Source organism: Pelmatolapia mariae, linkage group LG10_11, assembly GCF_036321145.2.
Source record: "Pelmatolapia mariae isolate MD_Pm_ZW linkage group LG10_11, Pm_UMD_F_2, whole genome shotgun sequence".
Classification (NCBI taxonomy): Eukaryota; Metazoa; Chordata; class Actinopteri; order Cichliformes; family Cichlidae; genus Pelmatolapia; species Pelmatolapia mariae.
Window position 1 is genome coordinate 2343158 of NC_086236.1, and position 22679 is coordinate 2365836.

Genomic DNA, 22679 nt, shown 5'->3' on the forward strand with positions numbered 1-22679 from the left:
AGGGTTGAAATTGGACTGAGAAAGAAAAAAGTGATGGGGTTAAGTGCGCTTCTAGCAAATCTACATCAGTCTGCTGAGATCATGGAAAGCCTGTGCAGATTGAGCAGATGTATTTCAGCTGTGCAAGGGAAACCAAATCCCCCAGTGTAAGAGATCGAGCTTTCACATTACTTCTAATCCATACTGGATTGTGGGTGTTGTTACTTCGTCCCTAATCTGGCTCCTTGAAAGCTGGTTTACTCGTCCTCAAACATGTCACCTTTCTGCTGCAATGTCTGGATCTGCTCCACCTCATCTCCCAAAAGCTGAAAGTCTAACCCTCCTTCCACAAACTTGAATCAAATCCTTTCTAGCTCTTTCAGCCCTCAGCTTTTTGAAGTATTAAAAATAGGAGGGTTTAAGTCCTGCTGTTCACCACAAAGGACAATGAATAAGTTTTATTGTGAAAGGGTTAAACTTATTGTACATTTATGACATCTTAATAAACCAAATTGAAGATTGTAATGTGGAAGAAACAATTTCATCTTTAAGAGAAACAGAATCTCTGAAAAAAGTTATCATGTAACCTCCCTGATTGCCATAGAATGTGGAATTGCAGGCTCTGTTTCTGTTATTTTAAATGAATGACATTGCAAGAATGTGTACTGCGATTTTTTTTAGTGTATCTGTTTATATTTATATCTGCTTATATTTTGGGTTGTAAAGCAGTAAAGACAGCAGGAAAAATGTTTTTAAGATGCTTTTTCATTTGCAGTAAGTGCTTCAAGAACAAAATAAAATGAAAAATGCTAGTTGTTTGAAAATAAAAACAGACTTTGCTCAGACATCATGAGGAGGCTTTGGTGTGAGTCTTTATGACAGATGTGTAGATCGTTTACTGGCAGTATTCTCATGGCTCCACATTTGATTTAGGCCAGGTGTTTAGGCTGGATATCCTCTTTGATGGAACCCTCTCAGGGATTTGTGTCTCTTCCAACCTCGAATCATGTGCTAGACTAATGAGTTAATCACTATATTATATCTTATTAAAAACAAATAAAGCTAAAATCGGTTCAGGTCCACACTGGGGCAGGAAAGTGGACGGGGCTCATGAAATTTGATTCACCAAAAACAAAACAAAATACGGCAACTGTTTTCTATTACGTCCGCCACTCAGAGATAAGACTAGAGAGCTCGCGTGCGATGTTATTCGACTTTGTTCGTTCAAAGAAGGAACTGTAACCATGAGTGGAAGGGGCAAGGGTGGCAAAGGACTCGGAAAGGGAGGCGCCAAGCGTCACCGTAAAGTTCTCCGTGATAACATCCAGGGAATCACCAAACCCGCCATCCGCCGTCTTGCTCGCCGTGGCGGAGTGAAGCGCATCTCTGGGCTGATCTACGAGGAGACCCGCGGTGTGCTGAAGGTGTTCCTGGAGAACGTGATCCGTGACGCCGTCACTTACACCGAGCACGCCAAGAGGAAGACCGTGACCGCCATGGACGTGGTGTACGCTCTGAAGAGACAGGGCCGCACTCTGTACGGCTTCGGCGGTTAAACTCATTCATACCAACTGAAAAAACTAAACGGCTCTTTTAAGAGCCACACACCTGTCTTTAAGAGCTTTGGTCTTTGATGTGTTCTATCCTGTTAATCTTGTTTCCTAATTATGACAAATAAAAGACATTTGATTTAATTAGTTTCACTAGCAAGTTAAAGGCATGTGGTAGTTACAAAGATTATCAAGGGATCATTGAGGCATGGTTGTCTCTCCAAACCTTCAGCCTTTAAGTATGACAAACGTTTGTGTAACTAGGCAAATGCAGGCAGTGATACGTTTGTCTTTAAGCCACACACCAAGGAAGAATGGCTTCAGTGCGTTGTCTGCTGAAACTGATCAGTTCAAAATACAGTCATGAAAATTGTTATCAGGTGTTTTGTGGCTTCATTAAAGGATAGAATCAGAAGGATTTTGTTTATCCCCCAGGGGCAATTAACATACATCAGAGCAGCGCGCAGACAGGGCATAAACAGGCAATAAGAGTGAGATAATAAATACACAATATAGATAAATTACAGTTTTGAAATTAAAGTGACTGAAAGGTGAATAAATAACTATAAGTGAGTAAAGTGTCGGCAGTATTAAAAAGAGTGTGGTTTATGGGTGTGGGAAATGGTCTTATCAGCTGGTGTTAAAAAGCAGAGTGGCTTTGGGGACAAAGGTGGCTCCTCCTCTCAGTCCTGCAGGAAATGCAGCGGAGGCGTCGCCCAGAGGGGAGGCATTGAAATGCGGGGTTAAGAATGTGAGAGGGGTCGTTGATGATTTTAGCTGCCTGTCTAAGGGCCTGTTGGCTGAAAACCTGTGCCAGAGTTCTGACAGGCAGGCCGATGATCTTAGAGCACACTGATGCAGTGTGCTGCAGTCTGTTCCTGTTCTGAAGGCTGAGGGAGTGGAACCAGCAGGTGATGGAGAAGGTCATGATGCTTTCCAGGAAGGCATAGTTAAAAAGTCAGGGGACCCCTGTTTGTTAAACTGGTCTAAAAAGGAATGTGAAATTAAAGAAGTAGCGAAATGGGAAAATAAAAACACCAATTATAAAGCGCAAGTTAATATAGTTAAAACCCACATAGTATCGAAACTTCTTTTTTTCGCCACGGTTTTTCCTCCTCCTCATAAAACAATTATACTTTTAAACAAATTGTGTGTTAAATTAATATGGGAACAAACCGAGAGGTAACGAAACGAACCTTGATGTATAAAGGTAAAGAGTGTGGTGGATTGGGTGTGCCAGATCTTAGCATCACTTTGAGAATTCCTTTTATTAAAAATGTTTTTAGCGCTCTTAATAGAGGAACTCCTTGGATTAAAGGTAATGTAGCACAATGGGAAAATTTAAAAGGTAGGGCTAGATCAAATATACCTTATTATAAGCTTCTTTTTGGCGACATTACAGAGCAGTGGAAAGATCTTGACATTAATTGGACACAAACATGCACTAAACAAGTACATAATATAATTAATAACAAAATTAATGAAGGACAGATAAAATATAAGGACGTGGGCGTAGAAGAATACCCGATAATAGTTAAAAATGTCTATGATAAACTGATTTCTGAAAACATGAGAGACACGGTTTGGTTGATTTCTGTCAGACGTCTCCCGGTTAGAGCAGTAGTTCAGTGGAGCTGCTATGTCACCAATATGAAACCCTGGAACATTTACTGTTATCCTGCTACAGAACGGTAGAGATCAGACAGCAAATGGCTAAAGTGGGGTTTGATATTGATAATAACATAAAAGCTATAAAGTATGGTCTGTTTAAGGAAAAAATGTATGACAGTAAAAGATGCCTTTTTTGGCTAATCATGTGCATTATCAATACCCACATTTGGAAAACAAGAGCCAAGGTGGTCATTGAACAAAAGATGATGGATAGTGTGGCTGTTTGTAAGAATATTCTTGCAGACTTAAGGAGGAGGAAAACTCTAGAACAGAAAAATAATAGTCCTTTACCTTGGGATTTTTTAAAGATATGAATAATGTTAAAATGTTTGAGTACGATTTTGGGGAGGTTAATTGAAATTTTATTTTCATGTATTTGTTGTAAACTATTATGTGTATTGCCATATATTTTGATGCAAAGTTTTTTATGTGTTGCTTTGTTGTGAATTGCCATGAATTTTGAAAATAAAGGCTATTTAAAAAAAAAAAAAAGTCATCATGATGGCTGTGCTGACTCCAAAGGAGTTGAGTTTCCTGACGAGGTATAGCCGTTGGTGGCACCTCCTGAGAATCTCCTCTGTGTTGGCAGAGAATTTCCGGAGGTTGTCAAAGATGGTTCCCAGGTATTTGTACTCCTCAACTACCTCCAATGGCTTCCCGTGGATGGTGGTGGTGACTGAAGCAGCCAGATCCCTCTGCCTACTAGAGAAGGTCACCACCATCTCTTTGTTTTTGCTCACGTTCAATTCAAGTTTGGAGCTGTCACACCACTCTACAAACTCCTGAAGAGCAGGCCCGTGGTGTTGTGAGGGGATACACAAAGCATATATAGAATAATTAAACTACAATGATCTCTGGTTCAAATTCACAAGGATGGTGGTGGCACTTATGTTATAAGTTGTTGCTGGAAATTCAAAGGATACTCATTTTGAGGCAGCATCTTAACCGTCACAGGAATAGTTGTTGAAAGATGTTTTTTTTAAAGCCTTTATATTCAAATCACATGGCAATTTACATCAAAGTACAAGTCAAGACATAACAATTTGCAACACACAGAGAAAGAATAGAGATTAAAAAAAGAAAAATACTTAAAATTATTTATCTATTCATATGTTTAAAAGTTCCCAAGGTAAAAGACTATTGTTCTTCTGTTTTCTCCTCCTCAGATCTGGAAAAATGTTTTTACCAACAGCCTCACTGCTAATCATTTTTTTGTTTCACAACCACTTAGTTCTTGTTTTCCAAATGTGGGTATTAATAATACACATGATTAACCAGAAAAACTGTCTTTTACTATCAAACATTTTTTCTTACTTTATAGCTTTTATGTTGTTATCAATGTCAAATCCCACCCTAGCCATTTGTTGTCTAATTTCTGTGGTTCTATAAGAAGATCACAGCAGATGTTCTAACGTTTCATCCCCAGCACACTGTGACATTGGACATTCCTTAGTGGCAACGTAGCAGCTTCAATGGACTACTGCTCTAAAGCAATGAAAGACCAACCCTGATCCACCTTAAATGTATGAATACATAATCTTTTAGGACGTGTTGTGATGCAGCAAGTAAAGTAAAGGATTTATAGTTGTACTTTTTTTTCTCTGATTAGAAATTGTACTACATATTTCTTTCAGTTTGATTTCCAATTAAAGCTGGACACAAACATATGTGGTTTGAGAAATCAGAACATGAACAACTAACAATGAAGCAGCACAAATTCTCTTATGTCCCAAATACCTCTCTGTTTCCCTAAAACACTGCATAAATGTCATGAAATCTGCTTTCTCAGCATCATTTAAAAAGACGAGCTGCATTTCATTAAATTAAACAGAGGGCTGTTGCCGACGTTTCTTTTTTTCTTTTTTTTTCTTTTTTACACTTTATTTAAAGTATACAACATTACAAATAAAATTTACATACACATACAATTACATATACAAAACCATGATCACATTAAAGAAGAAGGAAAACAAGGAGGAAAGTCGAGCATCTGAGTCCACAAAACACTTAAAACTGCCGACGTTTCCTTTACTTTGCATTGTACGACTGCCAGTAACTTTTCACCCACTAAAGACGGGGAGCAACAGCTCGACCAATAGCAGGCGAGGATCTGCACAGCCTTATTTGCATACAGCGGAAATAAAAGAGAGCCGGTCTGCGCTGACGAGCACATTCTCTGCTGTGAAGTAGCAAAGAAAGAAAATGCCCGAACCCGCCAAGTCCGCGCCCAAGAAGGGCTCCAAGAAAGCCGTGACTAAAACCGCCGGCAAGGGCGGCAAGAAGAAGAGAAAGACCAGGAAGGAGAGCTACGCCATCTACGTTTACAAGGTGCTGAAGCAGGTGCACCCCGACACCGGCATCTCCTCCAAGGCCATGAGCATCATGAACTCGTTCGTCAACGACATCTTCGAGCGCATCGCCGCTGAGGCCTCCCGCCTGGCTCACTACAACAAGCGCTCCACCATCACCTCCAGGGAGATCCAGACCGCCGTGCGCCTCCTGCTGCCCGGTGAGCTGGCCAAGCACGCCGTGTCCGAGGGCACCAAGGCCGTGACCAAGTACACTAGCTCCAAGTAAACTGCAGCTCTACTGCACCCACCCAACGGCTCTTCTTAGAGCCACCCACTTCTTCTGAAGAGCACATGTCCTGATGTTTTCACCGCCGTATGACTAAGGAGAATTAAAAAGCTACTGAGCATAAAATCACCGTTAGCTGAAATGTCATTTACTCATTAAAACAATACTCCACAAAATAGGATCAATACGAAACAGCATGCAGTTTGTGCAAGTAAAGTATAAACAATTTTGCTATGCTCAGTGTTTCGCTTATGAAAAGTAGAAGTTAGAGTGGTGTTAAACACAAGGTCTAGTAGCAATTATCACTGATAAAGACAAGGTTCAGTCCACGGGACAGTTTTGAGAAAACATGGAGGGTATGTTCCAAAAATTCATCTGGGTGAGGCTTTTGTGGCCTTCAATGTAAAATAAGTTTGACAATCATCTGCTCAGTCGCAACTAGTGATGTGTCGAATCACCATTTAAACGAGGTTCTTTGTGTTGCTACAGTATGTAACTGTCTTCCCAAATACATCGCACACAGCATAGTTTCTATGCTGAATGTAAACGCAGTTATGATCTGTGAACAAAGTCAAGTTTGCATGTTTTGTATCTCGGGCTTCTCATTAGCTCGCACTCTTGCGGAGGCGTAGCACACACATGAATACGAGGCGGAAGGCAATTGTAGTTCAATTCTTGTCTGTATGTCGCATTTACGAAAAATAAATTTAATCAAATTAGATAATTTTTTCATATGGGAATTGATCCTGCAACATGAAACTATGGTATTGGAAGTATTGACATTTCAGGATCGCTCCTCACGTCACACCCCTCAGTCAGTGAGACGGTAGACAGCGGTGAGGAGGAGTCAGTTGCGGTTTACTGTTTTCCAAGTGCGTTAAATAATCCACATGACAAACAAGAACAAACTTTTACTGTAAGTAAAATGCCTTCAAAAGGTAAGACATGAACATGTCAACTTGTATCAAGTTAGAACTACAACAGGAAAAACTGGGCTTTGGCAGTTAAACCGGTTTGACTCGGATCACATTTAAAACCAAAGCAGGATCCACTTCATCTGAACAACAATCCTGTTCTGCAGGATTATTAATCTGATTAAGTTATAAAACAATTGAAGATATTTACTGTATGAAGAAAATTGCACATAAAAATAGCTGGACTGATGTCTACATTTCTTAACCTATCAAGATAAGCCTGTCTATCACTTTATTTTTCTTTACACTGGTTTGAATATCACTGTAGTGATATGTTGTCCCCGTGACATAAAACTATTATATTTTACAATAATATATTATTATATAATATTTATTATTATAAAGTTACACACGTAAGACATGAATCCTTACAATAATTACGTTATACAGAAGCACAATAAAGGATTTTAAACAAAGATCCATCCAGGCTGTGTTTATATTATTAACTAAACTAATTAATAATGACGGCCGTTGTAATTTATTGTTCTGAAATTACTCTTTAATCTTTTTTAAACGTACTTTTAATCTCGTATCCATAAACGCGCGCATTTCAACCGCCTTGAAGGGAGTGGTTTCCTTTAAATTTTCAAATTCTCTTGGTCCAATAGCTGGGCTGATCCCGAACACGCGGGATACTTGTCTGAACCAATCAGCGCTACCCTAGCTCTGCCTCTTCCAATATAAGCGCGCGAGTCACCCCACTTAAGCATTCGTCTTTTGCTGAGAAGACAAGCGACTCGACTAAGTAAGAAAATGGCCAGGACCAAGCAGACTGCCCGTAAATCCACCGGAGGAAAAGCTCCCAGGAAGCAGCTCGCCACCAAGGCTGCCCGTAAGAGCGCCCCCGCCACCGGAGGCGTGAAGAAGCCTCACCGTTACAGGCCCGGTACCGTTGCTCTGAGGGAGATCCGCCGTTACCAGAAGTCTACCGAACTGCTGATCCGCAAGCTGCCGTTCCAGCGCCTGGTCAGGGAGATCGCTCAGGACTTTAAGACCGACCTGCGCTTCCAAAGCTCAGCTGTCATGGCTCTGCAGGAGGCCAGCGAGGCTTACCTGGTCGGTCTGTTCGAGGACACCAACCTGTGCGCCATCCACGCCAAGAGGGTCACCATCATGCCCAAAGACATCCAGCTGGCCCGCCGCATCCGCGGAGAGAGGGCTTAAGCTGTTCTGAGACCAGTTTACACCAAACACAACGGCTCTTTTAAGAGCCACACATCTTCATTAAGAGCTTGGGATTTTTCACTACGTACTAGGTTATAACTCATTGTTTGAACAATGCTTTATCAGCTTGTCTACAGCCTTATGTCACCCAGTGTTAAAGACTAGGAGCCCCACTGAAATTATTAATTACATAAGTGAAATTGCTATTTTCTGTTACTTAATATTTGTGATTCAAGCTTATGACAAGTATCTTAAGGTAGCGAAGAAAAAATGTTGAGTATTTGTAGTTTTAAGAACCAGACCTAGTGAAGATACAAATTTTGTGAAGTTAATTTGTTAGTACTTCACGTGGCTAGCATGACCACTTGTCTGCACAGTATGATCCTGCAGGAAGGGTGCTCAATGAAAAACGGGAAGTCTTTTTTTAAGATATTCAAGTGGCAGTGAGTCTGTCCGAATGTTGCCCCACAAGCTATGTTGGTATTACAAAGTGCCAATTTATACTGAGAGTTGCAGTTTTTACCTCTCGGGATAACATAATTGAATAATACAAAATAAGCTCTCAAGTAAGACAGTATGCATGCAGTTATCATCATTTCTTTAAAAAATGCTAAAATAAAGATAAAGCTAAAACAAATTGTACAACAACGTGTGTTCAAATTTCCTGTTCCGACTTGGCCTCAGGATGTCTAGAGGCAAGAATCAAGTTCACCCAAAAGGAATAAGTGCATTAGTGGTCATGTGCTCAGCACGAAGAGGGAGAGTGAGAGACTAACAGAGCATATGTTATATATGGTCAAAGGTAACTTTATTGTCCACAGTGGAAAATTGATTTGCAGTCTGTCCATACAGAGAGACAAAACAAAAAACAGCCCAAATTTTATTATCAAAAAAGTACAATGTGTAGTACAACAGCAGCTGGTATAAAAGAGACACTCTGTCTCTTTGGGTTCACTGCAGGCACTTTATACCGACGACCTGAGGGAAGCAGCTGAAAATCATTAAAGAGAGGATGCTCTGAGCATAACATGACAGAGGTTGCCTTCCTCAGCACCTTTAGCAACTTGTAAGACCAAGATCATTGTTACTACAGGACTCAAAAGTCACAACATAAATGTAAAAATGGACACCAGAGTTTTAGAAACCCATGGATTTTATTCTAAGAGTACCTGAAGAGTATTGCATTGACGCTGACGTGCAGGGGTTGCACAGGATCATAACACTATTACATTAGAGCAGAAATGTTGAACTCCAGGCCTCGAGGGCTGGTGTCCTGCAGGTTTTAGATAACACCATGGGTCAACACACCTTAATCAATTGATTAGTTCATTCCCAGGCCTCTGGAGAACTTCAAGACATGTTGAGGAGGTCATTTAGCCATTTAAATCAGCTGTGTTGGATCAAGGACACATCTAAAACCTGCAGGACATTGGCCCTTGAGGTATTGTATTTAGTTAGCACAAGTTGGAAAGGTTTTATTTAAACATCATTTATTTGGCCTTTACATGGAAACCTGGTAACCTGCACAGTTTATTGTTGTTTTTAAGCTCAGACTACCAATATAAGAGTGAACACAGTGTTTGTCTATCTATAGATCGATAGACTGCCAGATACACAGAGATAGATAAATATTTTCACACAGGCTCAAACACCTGCTAAAGTGAGATATGATTGAATGCCTGATGAGGTACTGAGGTACAAATTTAAAACCTTTGTTGGTTTGATGTTATCACTGACTCCCTGATGCTATTTTAGGTCATGGTGATAAATAATGTGTGTGATCTAAATGATGAGATTCATTTGTTAGGAATTTTAAAAATACACTGGAATAAATGTGAATGTTCAGAGCTGTTTTCAAGCTAGAATAGAACAGAAGAGAAAAGAAATATGCTTTCTGGTCCCTCATTGGGGAAATTCCAGTTTTCCAACAGCAAAGTGACAGGAAGATGGAGCATCCAGTTTCACACAAAAGTAAAGAATATATATTTAAAAAAACAAACAAACAAGAAATAAGAGATTGTACAGTGCAAATTTAAAGCATAAGAAAAAAATACTGTATGGTTATTAAAAATAGCATCAGACTCAAAGAAATGTGCAACTACATAGGATAAGTTTGTACAAAAAGTATATTTGTGCTGAAAAACAACAATGACAGTCTATTTACAGAAAATGGGAAAACTGTGCAAATAGCAGCAGGGATGTAAACCACGTTATGTGTACTATTTGGAGGTCTAACAGCTGCTGGGAGGGAGGAAATGTGATAACGCTGTGATAAGGATGCAGCAGTCTGTCACTAAAGGAGCCCCACAGTTCTGCAACAGCTTCATGCATGAGGTGGAAGCTAACACATGTAGTTTATTACAAATGGATCTACAAGGATGGCAGGGGGCAAGCAGAATTCCAATACCAAAAGCACAGGATGTTTTGAAAAGCGGGTGCAGAATAGCGTTAAAATGTTTTTAAGGAGGAATTTTTTGATGTTATTAAAATATATTTTTTGGAATCTGTAGTAGAAAACGAGAATCTGAATGATGATCAGGAGTATTCAGTCACAATGTGATTCTCTAGAAGGACGTGAAGTTTTGTAACTAAAATGGGGAAAAAAAGAAAGACGTTGTTGTTAAATAAGATAAGAAACAGTTTGAATTTGAGTTACTATTGAGGGATATTTGACCAAGACTTCAGATTTCATAATATCTGCGTGTGTACTTTTATCAAAAAGTGGAAATATATCACATTAATAAGAGTTCCAGTACAAAAAAACTTTTGATTTTACACATTATTTCTTGCTGGGTAAAAAGGCAGAACATTACAGCCTCTCTAATTATTAAGACATCTGATAAAACAGAAGCAGTGTTTATTTTAATGGCAGCCTGTCAAAGATGAGACGCATAACATGTCAGGTACGTCAAGACAGTTGTTTGGAGCCATTGTTATTTTCTTTATATGTATCAGATTCCAATTGGGATTACAAAAAGGCTCCCATAACAGAGGTTTAACAGTATGCATCCAAAGCCTCAGCTGATAAACTATATGAAAAAGTCAATGAGATTTCTGTAGAAGAACTGTAGGACATAAAACTTACTGCTGTAATGGTGGATCACAAACATAGTTAAAGATAATAATTGATAATATTATAAGTAATGTCATGAGCGGAGGTTTGTCAGTGCTTCAAAGAGTTTCATAATTAATATGGAAAAATGTTATAACAAGCTCATAGGGTAATAATCCTGATTTGCTGCTGTGCATTATTTACATATGAAAAAGAATGTGTGCCTGAAACATTAACAAATTTAGGGTAATATATTCTTACATTTCCTTGTATAGAGTCGAATTAAACAACTTAATCTGTATTTTGGAGTTACTGTTATATATTTGAGTATTTCCAGGGTGAATTACTAAAATCGCTTATAGCATGTCAGTTCGTACAGTATAAAACGGAAGTTAAATGTGAGGTTTGACGTCATCTCTAATCTGATTGGACGCTGTTTCTCACGATCCCGCTAACCAATGAGCGAACAGCTAAGTAGTATATAAAGCTGGTATTGAAGCTGTCTGAGTTATACTTTTCTCCTGTCAATAAGAGAAAAAACAAACAAGATGTCTGGACGTGGAAAAACCGGAAAAGCGAAGGCAAAGCCGAAAACTCGGTCTAGCCGCGCTGGGCTGCAGTTTCCTGTTGGTCGTGTCCACAGGCTGTTGAGGAAGGGTAACTATGCTGAGCGTGTTGGTGCCGGCGCCCCGGTGTACCTCGCGGCCGTGCTGGAGTATCTGACCGCTGAGATCCTAGAGCTCGCTGGGAACGCCGCCCGTGACAACAAGAAGACCAGGATCATCCCCCGCCACCTGCAGCTGGCCGTCCGCAACGACGAGGAGCTGAACAAGCTTCTGGGCGGAGTGACGATCGCTCAGGGCGGCGTGCTGCCCAACATCCAGGCCGTGCTGCTGCCCAAGAAGACTGAGAAAGCTAAATAAAATACCACGACCACCTTCAATAAATTAAAGGCTCTTTTAAGAGCCACTCACAACCTCTTAAGAGCAGCGTTTTCTTCGATTTTAGTTGGCACACAATTTTGGTTAACAGCTGTATATTCAGTGTTCTCGGAGCAGTGCCGAGAAATTTACAATTACAATGATCAATTGTACATGTTAAATTGATATGAAAATTGGTAACTCAACTTTTAAAGACATTCCCATCTCTACAATGTTTACATACTGTGTGCGCTCACTCTGATGGACGACTTAAGCATAAAAGCTAATGAAACTCCACTCGGTAATAGTGATGGGAATTCCGACTCTTTTTAGAGAACCGGCTCTTTCGGCTCGACTCACTAAAAAGAGCCGGTTCTTTCGACTCCCAACCGACTCTTCAGGTTGTTTTGTTGTTTTAATGAATTTATTATTAACAACAACAAAACTATGCACGAAAGCAATTACTAATGTTAAAAAAAGTGGTTTTATTTATATATAAATATATGCAGTGGCCACTAGAGACAAAGCACGTACGAACTCCAAAACACATTGCTAGTGTTAACTGAACTTCCAAAACAGAGCTACCTAGATCACTTAAATTACACAATTGAAAGCATATTTGTATTGTTTGTGTATTTATACACAAGCACTCATATATATTCAAATAATTAAAAAAAAAAAAAAAAAAAAGTTCATTTACCTGTTACTACCACACACCAAATCTGGTCGTTGGTACTTGCTGGCTTGTGTAGCCACTAGGTAACAAAAGCTCAACACTGCGCCTAGCATCCTGGAGCACTTCTGTTGTCTTTTGTACGTGTTTTGGAGTTTGTACATGCTTTGTCTCTAGGGGCCACCGTAAATACTTTTATTTATTCACTCCACATAAAATTTAATAAATCATATAATACAAAAAACAACTATTCACATTTCAACTTTTAACTATTTAAATTTTCAGCTTTTTCCTTTTTAAACAAATTTAAAGTGAAACAACACAAAACACTGCAAAGCACAACACAATTAAATATAAATTAAAATATGAAAACAAAAAGAAGGTACACATTCTGTCATATGGGCCTGCATGAATAAACTTTCTGAATCCTTTATCATCTGCAACTGAAAATAGTTGTGGATGATTACTATACCTTTCTAATGTGACGTTGTTGTCCCTGGCTCTCTTTCTCTTTCTTTCCCTCCCGCTCTGTTCCTGTGCTACTGCGAGTGTAACTACCGCCCCTCCCCCCTCTTCCCAGCGCAAGCACAAGGCTCGCATGTGGAGTGAAGCGGAAAAAAAGTGCGAGAGAGAGGGTGAGAGAAATTATAAAACATGTATTAATATTGTAAAATCACACATAATTTCAAAACTTATTTTCCTCGCCACAATACTTCCTCCTCCGAGAAAAACCGTAATGAAAATAAGATGTGCATTAAATTATCTGGGGATCCAATCGTGAAGTGACTAAGAGAAAATTTATGTACAAGAGTAAGAAACACGGGGGATTGGGAGCCCCAGACTTAGAGATTGTTTTGCGAATCCCGTTTATTAAAAATACTCACAGTGCAATTTCTCGGGGTGCCCCGTGGGTTCGAGGGAAGGAAGAATTGTGGAACAAATAAAGAGGCAGGGCCAGAGCGGGCGTACCATACCACAGACTTATGTATGGAGATTTATCAAGTCAATGGGAACATTATAGTCTTAATATTCTCCAAGATAATACGAAAAATATCTATAAAAAAATTAATGAAATTAAAAATGAAGGTATGATTCAATATAAGTACGTAGATAAAGACGAGAATCTTTCGATAGTTAAAAATATACAAGATAAATTATTATCCGAAAGCATGAGAGATGTGGTGTGGCTCATCTCGCTCGGGCGCCTCCCTGTGAGGGCAGTGGTTCAGTGGAGTTGTTTTGTTACCACCATGAAATGTCCTATGATAGACTGTGATGAAGATGAGACCTTGGAACATCTTCTATTGGACTGTTATAGGACAACTGAGATAAGGCGGAAGATGACAGAAATTGGTTATGATGTTGATGTTAACATTAAAGCAGTTAAATATGGTTTGTTTAAAGAAAAAATGGGTGAAGACAAAAGGAGACTCTTTTGGTTAATAATGTGTGTAATTAACACACATATTTGGAAAACCCGTACCAAAGGAGTGATAGAACAAAGGATGATAAGTAGTGATGTGGTGAGTAAACATATCATTTCAGATCTGTGGAGAAGAAGAACAATGGACCTGAAACTTGGAAAAGTTTTCCCCTGGAATGTATTGACACTGTAAGTTTTAAAAGTGTTTTGTGGACTCAGATGCTCGACTTTCCTCCTTGTTTTCATTCTTCCTTAATGAGTAGTATGTGATCATGGTTTTGTATATGTAATTGTATGTGTATGTAAATTTTATTTGTAATTTTGTATACTTTAAATAAAGTGTAAAAAAAAAAAAGAAAGAAAGGGGGAAAATAAACAAAAAAACCCACGACTCGCGATAAGGAGCCGGCTCGCGTCGTTCACGTCAAAGACCCGACCCTAAGAGCCATTTCATTCGCGACCGACACATCGCTACTCGGTAAGCATAGGCTGACCTGCGAGTTTGCTTGCACCCGATCAGAAGTTCCCTATTACGTCCTCAGAGCACACATAAAGACACAGGACCTGCGACTGTGACTTTCATTCGTCTTTGTTCGTTCAACGAAGAAACTATAACCATGAGTGGAAGGGGCAAGGGTGGCAAAGGACTCGGAAAGGGAGGCGCCAAGCGTCACCGTAAAGTTCTCCGTGATAACATCCAGGGAATCACCAAACCCGCCATCCGCCGTCTTGCTCGCCGTGGCGGAGTGAAGCGCATCTCTGGGCTGATCTACGAGGAGACCCGCGGTGTGCTGAAGGTGTTCCTGGAGAACGTGATCCGTGACGCCGTCACTTACACCGAGCACGCCAAGAGGAAGACCGTGACCGCCATGGACGTGGTGTACGCTCTGAAGAGACAGGGCCGCACTCTGTACGGCTTCGGCGGTTAAACTCATTCATACCAACTGAAAAAACTAAACGGCTCTTTTAAGAGCCACACACCTGTCTTTAAGAGCTTTGGTCTCAGATAACATGGCAACGTAAGAAATCAAACTCGCATTTGCGGACATATTTATTCAGCGAACTAGATTATGTTAAACTATGACTGGGTTCAGACACTCGGGTGGGTTGTCTTCAAGCGATAGTATTTTAACCGAGTCATGAAACTCATCTGAGCCCCTTCAGTATTTGTGGTTTGAATGATTATCTGCTTCAATTTGAGGCACCAAGTATTGCTCAGACATATCAGCACAAGTGGAGTTTGCTCATGTCTTTAAAGTGCATGGAAAACCAAACAAATGTGGCATCAGTAAACTCAGCACTGTTTCAGTACTTTCCAGAAAGTGGGGAAAATACAAAGGATTTCTGAATGTATAGAGGCTCAGAGACTGGTATGTCATGGCAAAATATTTCACCAATTTGTAGCTTGCTTTTTTTTTTTTTTTTTTTTTTTTTGTGTAGGATACCATGTGAACCTGGTTGGTTATGGAAATAACTGCAGATAAATAAAAACATAATTGTCTGTGAAGGTTCTCAGTCATCCAGGTCATCGTAGTCAAAGGAGTTCGCAAAGAAAAGCGTCTGGACTTCTTAAGGTTGCTTGAAGACGTTTCACCTCTCATCCGAGAAGCTTCTTCAGTTCTAAGGTCAAAAAACATAATTGTTTAATCCAGTCAAAAAGGGAACTTGGGAATGTGTGTAAACATCCTCTGAAGGAGATATTCCCCTTCATGTCATAGAAGGGAATCGTGAAAGAGCCAAACAAGGGGTTTAGTTTCTTATCCACTTTAATAAAAATGTGTTACATCAAACTACATCACAGTAGAACATGTGCATTTATTAAGTAGCTCATATCACCTTGGATGAGTTGGATTTCTTTATCAGAATTCTCTTTAGGAACCATCCACAGTGCTCTGTAACTCCAATAATAATAATTATGGGAGGTCCATTATAGAAAAAAACTAAGTAATTTCAGAGACACTATATTCATAAATCTGGAAAAAAGCAGCTACATTTTAGTTATAAAGCGATGACTATCCACATTTAAATATAAATATCACAGGCATATAATAAGTATAGGTAATATTACTACTACTACTACTACTACTACTAATAATAATAACATGTACTATTAGGTACACAAGCATCACCTCTGAGGCTAAAATTATCAGAGCAACTCTGAAGCTCGTGAGGTTTTAGAAACTCGAGAAGGAATGAGAATACAAAGAAAACTTAGACACAGATGAAAAAAAAATGTTGGCTTTTAAAACAGAGAATGGGATACAGAGGGGCCTTCAAATGCCTGCCTTCAAGTTGGAGCATCAAATGGACATATCACAGATATTCAGAAAAACAGCGAAACTGAAGAGAAGCCAAAACAGTACAACAATGACTCACCTGCTCCACAGCTGGCTCATTTTTTCTGTAATTTGTAACATTTCTTTCTGTCATTGCCTCGCTCTACACATTTTCTTTCTTTCTTGTTTTCTTGTGAAGCAGAAAGTTGAAAGAGCCCTATAAACCGGCCTGTCTTCTTTAAACCGTCACAGCGTCCAATAGGCTAATCCCTTCCTTCGAATCGCGGACTCAACAAGGCTCCGAGGGGCTCTTAATAATACAATTGTGTGTTATAATCCCCTGTAATGTTCAGTATTTCTCTCAATTCGTGATAAATGTTCTTAGCAAGAGAAACTTTTAAAGCGAACAGCTCCGGTATGAAGCCTGGCTGTCACCAGCCTCCACCTTCATCAGTGTGTTTGCTGCGGTCACAATATCTTCATTTTATTCCAAACTGACTGCCTGCAGGTGGATCTTTTCACTTTGAATGTGTAAAAGAACATGTGGCTCTGCTGGAAAAGTGATTTTGGTGCAGCTTTACTTGATCTGAAGTCCTTTTATGGGGTAAAAGAAGGGGCGAAGCCGCCAAGCTCCGCTGTGACTCGCCGAGGTTTCGGAGTTTCAGGGAAAAACTGCAATAAGCACCGGGGCTCAACATGCGCTAAATTTGAAGACACTCGTGTCCGCTTGTCGGCTGCTTTACTGTCAGTCCGCAGCGTTGCCCCTTGAGCTACTTTTTAACGTGTTTATCTGGAAGAGAAAACACAGAACAAGTTCACTCAGGCTGCAAGCGAGAGCGCTGCGCTGGATTGAGTCTCCACGGTTCTCATGTTGCATTGAAAAGGAGACTCCTGCTGCGAGTTTCTCATCTCGTCTCTCGGACTCCAGTTGGATCACGAAAGCAGCAACGAAAACACAAGAAGGAAAAATGGCAGAAGTAGCACCAGCGCCAGCCGCCGCTCCCGCTAAACCAGCGAAGAAAAAGGCTTCCAAGCCCAAGAAGACCGGCCCTAGCGTCAGCGACCAAATCCTTAAAGTAGTGACCGCTTCCAAAGAAAGGAAAGGCGTGTCACTGGCTGCCCTGAAGAAAGCTCTAGCTGCAGGAGGATATGATGTGGAGAAGAACAACGCCCGCGTTAAGATCGCCATCAAAAGCCTGGTTTCTAAGGGCACCCTGGTTCAGACTAAGGGCACCGGCGCTTCTGGTTCTTTTAAGCTAGGCAAGAAAACCACTGAGCCCAAGGCTAAGAAGCCAGCGAAGAAAGCCGCTCCTAAAGCCAAGAAGCCCGCCGCTGCCAAAAAACCTGCGGCAGCGAAGAAGGTTAAGGCAGCAAAGAAGCCCGCAGCCGCAAAGAAGTCTCCCAAGAAGGCTAAGAAACCAGCTGCTGCCAAGAAGCCCGCAAAGAAAGCCGCGAAGAGCCCGAAGAAGGCCGCTAAAAGCCCGAAGAAGGTGGTCAAGAAGGCGCCCGCAGCTAAGAAATCCCCGGCAAAAAAGGCTGCCAAGCCTAAAGCCAAAAAGACCGCAGCCAAGAAGAAGTAAGCTGTCCTCGCTGTTACGTTTGAACTCAAAGGCTCTTTTAAGAGCCACCACAATGCTACAAGAGCCTGTTCCTAAAGCCATCAGGTTTACAGATTTATTGTTAAACGTGTAGCAGACAGTGCCCAAAGATAAATGGAGTCTAGAGGGGAATCAAATCTCTTTACATCTGCTATTATATTGTTTTTAATTTAATTATTACTCGCACACACGCCAGCTAGCGCTTATTTAGCACATGCTGATTTTGAAGTTGGTAATGTCAGTTTTCAAAAATGCAGAAACCGTATGGGGGGAAATTGTATTATTAAAAAGAGCTTTTAGAAATTTGAGCATCTACAAAATATCAGATTAATTTACTTCAGTGCTGAAAACACTAAAAATGATATTTCTAATTTTTTAAATGCTATAAATAAACTACTAAAGTCATTCAAAAACTCCATAGCCTACTCATAACTACTGGCAAAGTGACCTCTTGGCTCCGCCCAATGAAAACCGCTGTCATTGGCTTTCTATTACGTCCGCACATCAGACAGCAAGTGGTGAGACCTTCATTTGACTTGGTATTGAAACAACTGAGCAAGATGAAAAGGGGTGTGCTGTGACTCGTAACATGGAATCACGTCCTTATTCTACAGAGAGTAAAGAGTAATATGCGATTTAAATATAATGAATTAGAAAATACTAGCTACAGGTGTAATGAATAATGTTTGAAGGTGGGTAGCAAAGTGAACTAAATAAATACATCCTTAAAGAATTAAATGGGTCAATTAATTAAAATAGGAAATAAATGCATTTAATTATTATGTGTGCTGGGGACATAAGAGAAATTTTAAATAAAACGAATGTCCATTCAATGTCCATTTAGTGATGTATTTATTTTCTTTAGTTTTGCACCCATGGCCTTCCATGCAGAACCACTGTGTCCAGGCTTGGTTCCTCTGAACAGAGTCCCATGTTCATTGACTTCCTGAGCTACATTCAGTACATCACTGCTTCAGTCCTATAAGGAATTTAAACATTGGCTTGGTTTGTGCTATATTTGGGTGATTTTTTGTGTGCAAAACAGCGAGACAGTGTACAACATAACAGACATGGAGCCACACAGGGAGCAGAAAAAGCAGAATGTCCTCTACATTCTGCTTTTTCATAAATAAAATCCAGTTCATAAGCAATTCTACCACCAGGTCTAAAACCTACCTAAGAAACACACACACACACACACACACACACACACACACACACACACACACACACACACATATATATTTATATGTGTGTGTATGTATATATTAGTTATAGTTAAAATAATAAAAGTACCAGTCTGCTCCTTAATTACATAATCAAATCAAGGCAAGACCTGAGTTGGGAGTAAGCTTGAGTTGTATATTATTATATATAATGTATTTTTAAAATTTTGTATTTATTAAAAAAAAAACTTCAAGAAGTCACAAACTGAGTGCACAGCGTGGCACATGTTTAAACAAGCAATGTTCATTCTCCAGAATCACTTTATAATCAAATAGACACAAACTTTTTTTTCCACCCCAAAAATACACGTTCAAACCACCTCATCGATATCGCAGAGAATTGTCACGTGATATCAAATACAATGTATCAACTCAGCTGTGCAGAGGCAAACATAATGAAGTAGTTCATTTCAAGTTGTACATTCAAGCGCCTCTTCATATTTCTGTCCACCAGAGGGCACCAAAGCAGAAAAGTATTAAAAAGCTTAGAGTAATTAACCCTTCTTCAATACAAGCATCAGTGCTTCGGAAAGCTTAATTTGGCCACCAGTACACTTAATAATGATGACAATATTTTGAGCCAACCTTTTAATATTACCTTTTAATATTGTCCTTTAAGGGTTAAACTACAATGAATTCATTAAGACTGTTGTCTTCTTATCTCCAAAAGTTGATTCTGTTCATCTGGACGTAGCGTTTTGTGGGAGAAACGTTTCGTCATCATCCAAGTGACTTCTTCAGTCTCAGCTGACTGCAGGTTCTTCTTACAATGCTGTAATTGCAGCTATTCCTCAACTCTCTGTGAATGGTACTCATGGCCATTGATCAGTGGTCTTTGATCAGTGGTTGTTGATCAATGGTCATAAGAATTTGCATAATTAAAATTGAGGAACTGACCTCACAGCCCATTGTTCCTTCAGTGGGCTGGTTTCAGTCATTATGCAAATGTACTGTTTATAAGATTGAAACCTGCAGTCAGCTGAGACTGAAGAAGTCACTTGGATGAGTGACGAAACGTTTCTCCCACAAAACGCTACGTCCAGATGAACAGAATCAACTTTTGGAGATTTACTTACCTGGATGATTGAGCATGCATCAAGATGTTTTCTTCTTAATGTGTTTTAATGCTTTGTATCTTAAATAGTGCTTTGTATCCCTCAGTGATCACTGTCAGCATCTCTGGGTTTTTATTAGAAATTTATTAGCATGTTTTAAAGCTCAGTTTTTAAGAATCTTACGATGTAACTACTGCCAATAAGACACCAAAGAGTCAGAAAAGAATCACTCTGAGGTCAACAAAGATTTGAATGGGCATGTGAAGCTGAGGATCAGGCAGTTTTCATAGCTAGTAATCCAAATCAAATCACTTTTATTGTCACATCACATGTGCAGGTACACTGGTACAGCACATGTGAGTGAAGTTCTTGTGTACAAACTTCACAAGTAACAGTGGTGTGCAAAATACAATACAATAACATAAGAACAAGCAAAATATAAGAATGGGTAAAACTGAGGATTATAACAATAAATATATGTAAAAATATAAGAGTGTATGTGCATTACTGAATAAGTATAGTAAATATGTATATCTACGTGTGTGTGTGTATAAAATTATATTATATTAAATTAAAAAAATTACAGAGGTCAGAACCATGCAGCAGTATAATAATGACTGTGTGGTTGGGATGGATTATCTCAGGTGTTCTCAGCATCTTTTCCTCCCTCCTTGTCTCTCCCCATCAATGACCCTCATGTTAATTTTTATTGAGGGGACAAATAGTATTGTTTGTCCTCCAGCTTCATTGTGCTAATGCCTTTATATTGCCCTAATCATAGCTTTGTAGCTAGCCACCACATAACACACCATTATATACCAGCCAGTCCAACTTCAGTAACCCTAATTTATGTCTGAAGTGATAGCAGATCTCTATGTTTTAATTTGTCAGAAATCCCTCAGTAAGAACATGGTACATCATCTTTAGATGGAAACTAGAAAGCTAACTCTGTTAAACTTTGTAAATTCTGTTTTATGGATGCCTGGAACTTTATTGTTATATCTGTGAGAGCAGCCACACTGATGATTTTATTAAAGATGAAAGAATTCAGAGAGTTTTTAACCCACTGCTATAATTCTTGAATAAAGGCATTAAAACAGCAAGAGAAGCAACTGGAAACTACTCACACAGATAAGAAACAACATCCAAGTAAAGCAGGAAAAGTAGCCATTATAGTTAAACTTTTCTTAAAATATAAAGTGAATAAAAAACTGAATTTCCTGGAGGAACCAACCCGAGGGATTAATAAAGTTTCATCTAATCTTTCATCTAATCTAATCTAATCTAATCTGAAGTGACAAAATAAAAAAATATGATACACTAATAAAACATGACGCTAATATAAAATAGGGAAGAAAAATGTTTTTCTATTATAACATCTGAGGAAATCAGCTTTAATACTGAAATACATAATGTTTATAATCAGTCAGGATTCATTAAAGAAGGTAATCTTTAAGAAAAAACAAGCGGGAATTTACAGTACAATATCTAGATGTCTATTTTAAACTATATATATATATGTATATATATATATATATATATATATATGTATATATATATATATATATATATATATGTATATATATATATATATATATATATATATAGTATCAAGGTTATTGTTATTGTGCTTTCAGTTAACAAAAATAGTTCTTGGCTTGAAACCACACATTATTTAAAACAAACATACAAAAAATGAATAAACATTCATTGTTTACAGGGAAATAGTCTATACAGTGAGGACTTGTTCCTTCACTGTATAGACTATTCTTTGCAGCTGCCATAGCGCAATGACCTCCTCGGTTGTTTTCTGAACACCGTTGGGTACGGTGCTGGTATCCCTATCTGTAGTTACAGAGACCAATGGTGTTATCCACAGACTTCACACATGGATTTGATGAATGCATGGAATATTGTTCCTATAGCATTAATTAAAGCAGAACTTGTAATATGGTGGTTTGCAATGTTGCCTTACAGGAAGTTTCTGAGTTTTAATCCAGCTGCCTGCTGCTTTTCTTTCAGCAATTGCATGTTCTCCCCGTTGTTGCGTCCCGCAGTCCAAACACTGGTTAGTTTAATTGGTGATTCTAGACTGACTGTAGCTGTGAATGTGGGTGTCTGTTTCTCTGTGCCAGCTGTGCAGCTCCCCCACAAAGAATAAATGTACAGATGCAGTGAGTGCTGTTCTTCAGCCTGCGAAAGCCATTCATTTAATCTCAGCTATCACACCTCAGACAAAGGAACCCTGGTCAGGGTGTTGGTCTGTCTCAGGATGGGGCTACAGATTGTGTGGAACTAAGTTTAAACATATGTTTATTCGAGTTGTTTATGATGCTTATGACAATGCTGACGCTCGGAACTGGGAATCAAACCAGAACGCTGGAGGTTACTTGGTGCTTTCATCTTCTTTCCTCTGGTCACTTCTTCAGAGCAAATGTACAGCAGTAACACTATCAGTGTCATTTTTTAATTCATATATTTGTTTATTTGTATTAAAAGACTGTGAATCAACCTTTGCATTGTCATGCGCATTATGTGAAA

At 39.3% G+C, this 22679-nt stretch overlaps 4 protein-coding genes across 4 annotated transcripts; all 4 read left to right on the forward strand.

The window, feature by feature from the left end:
• Positions 1-1210: 1210 nt before the first annotated feature.
• Positions 1211-15374, forward strand: zgc:163040 (uncharacterized protein LOC100038789 homolog). Its single transcript, XM_063486147.1, has 5 exons — positions 1211-1516; positions 4701-4723; positions 7485-7833; positions 9179-9183; positions 14590-15374. The coding sequence occupies exons 1-5, from the start codon at positions 1224-1226 to the stop codon at positions 14910-14912; spliced, it is 993 nt and encodes a 330-aa protein (XP_063342217.1). The 5' UTR covers positions 1211-1223; the 3' UTR covers positions 14913-15374.
• Positions 5390-5872, forward strand: LOC134636512 (histone H2B 1/2). Its single transcript, XM_063486524.1, has one exon. The coding sequence runs from the start codon at positions 5403-5405 to the stop codon at positions 5775-5777; it is 375 nt and encodes a 124-aa protein (XP_063342594.1). The 5' UTR covers positions 5390-5402; the 3' UTR covers positions 5778-5872.
• Positions 11461-12065, forward strand: LOC134636248 (histone H2A-like). The gene has a single exon (XM_063486146.1). It carries the CDS (start codon positions 11516-11518, stop codon positions 11888-11890), a length of 375 nt encoding a protein of 124 aa, XP_063342216.1. The 5' UTR covers positions 11461-11515; the 3' UTR covers positions 11891-12065.
• Positions 15375-17183: 1809 nt separating the features above from the next.
• Positions 17184-18942, forward strand: LOC134636419 (histone H1-like). Its single transcript, XM_063486394.1, has one exon. The coding sequence runs from the start codon at positions 17228-17230 to the stop codon at positions 17837-17839; it is 612 nt and encodes a 203-aa protein (XP_063342464.1). The 5' UTR covers positions 17184-17227; the 3' UTR covers positions 17840-18942.
• Positions 18943-22679: the final 3737 nt, after the last annotated feature.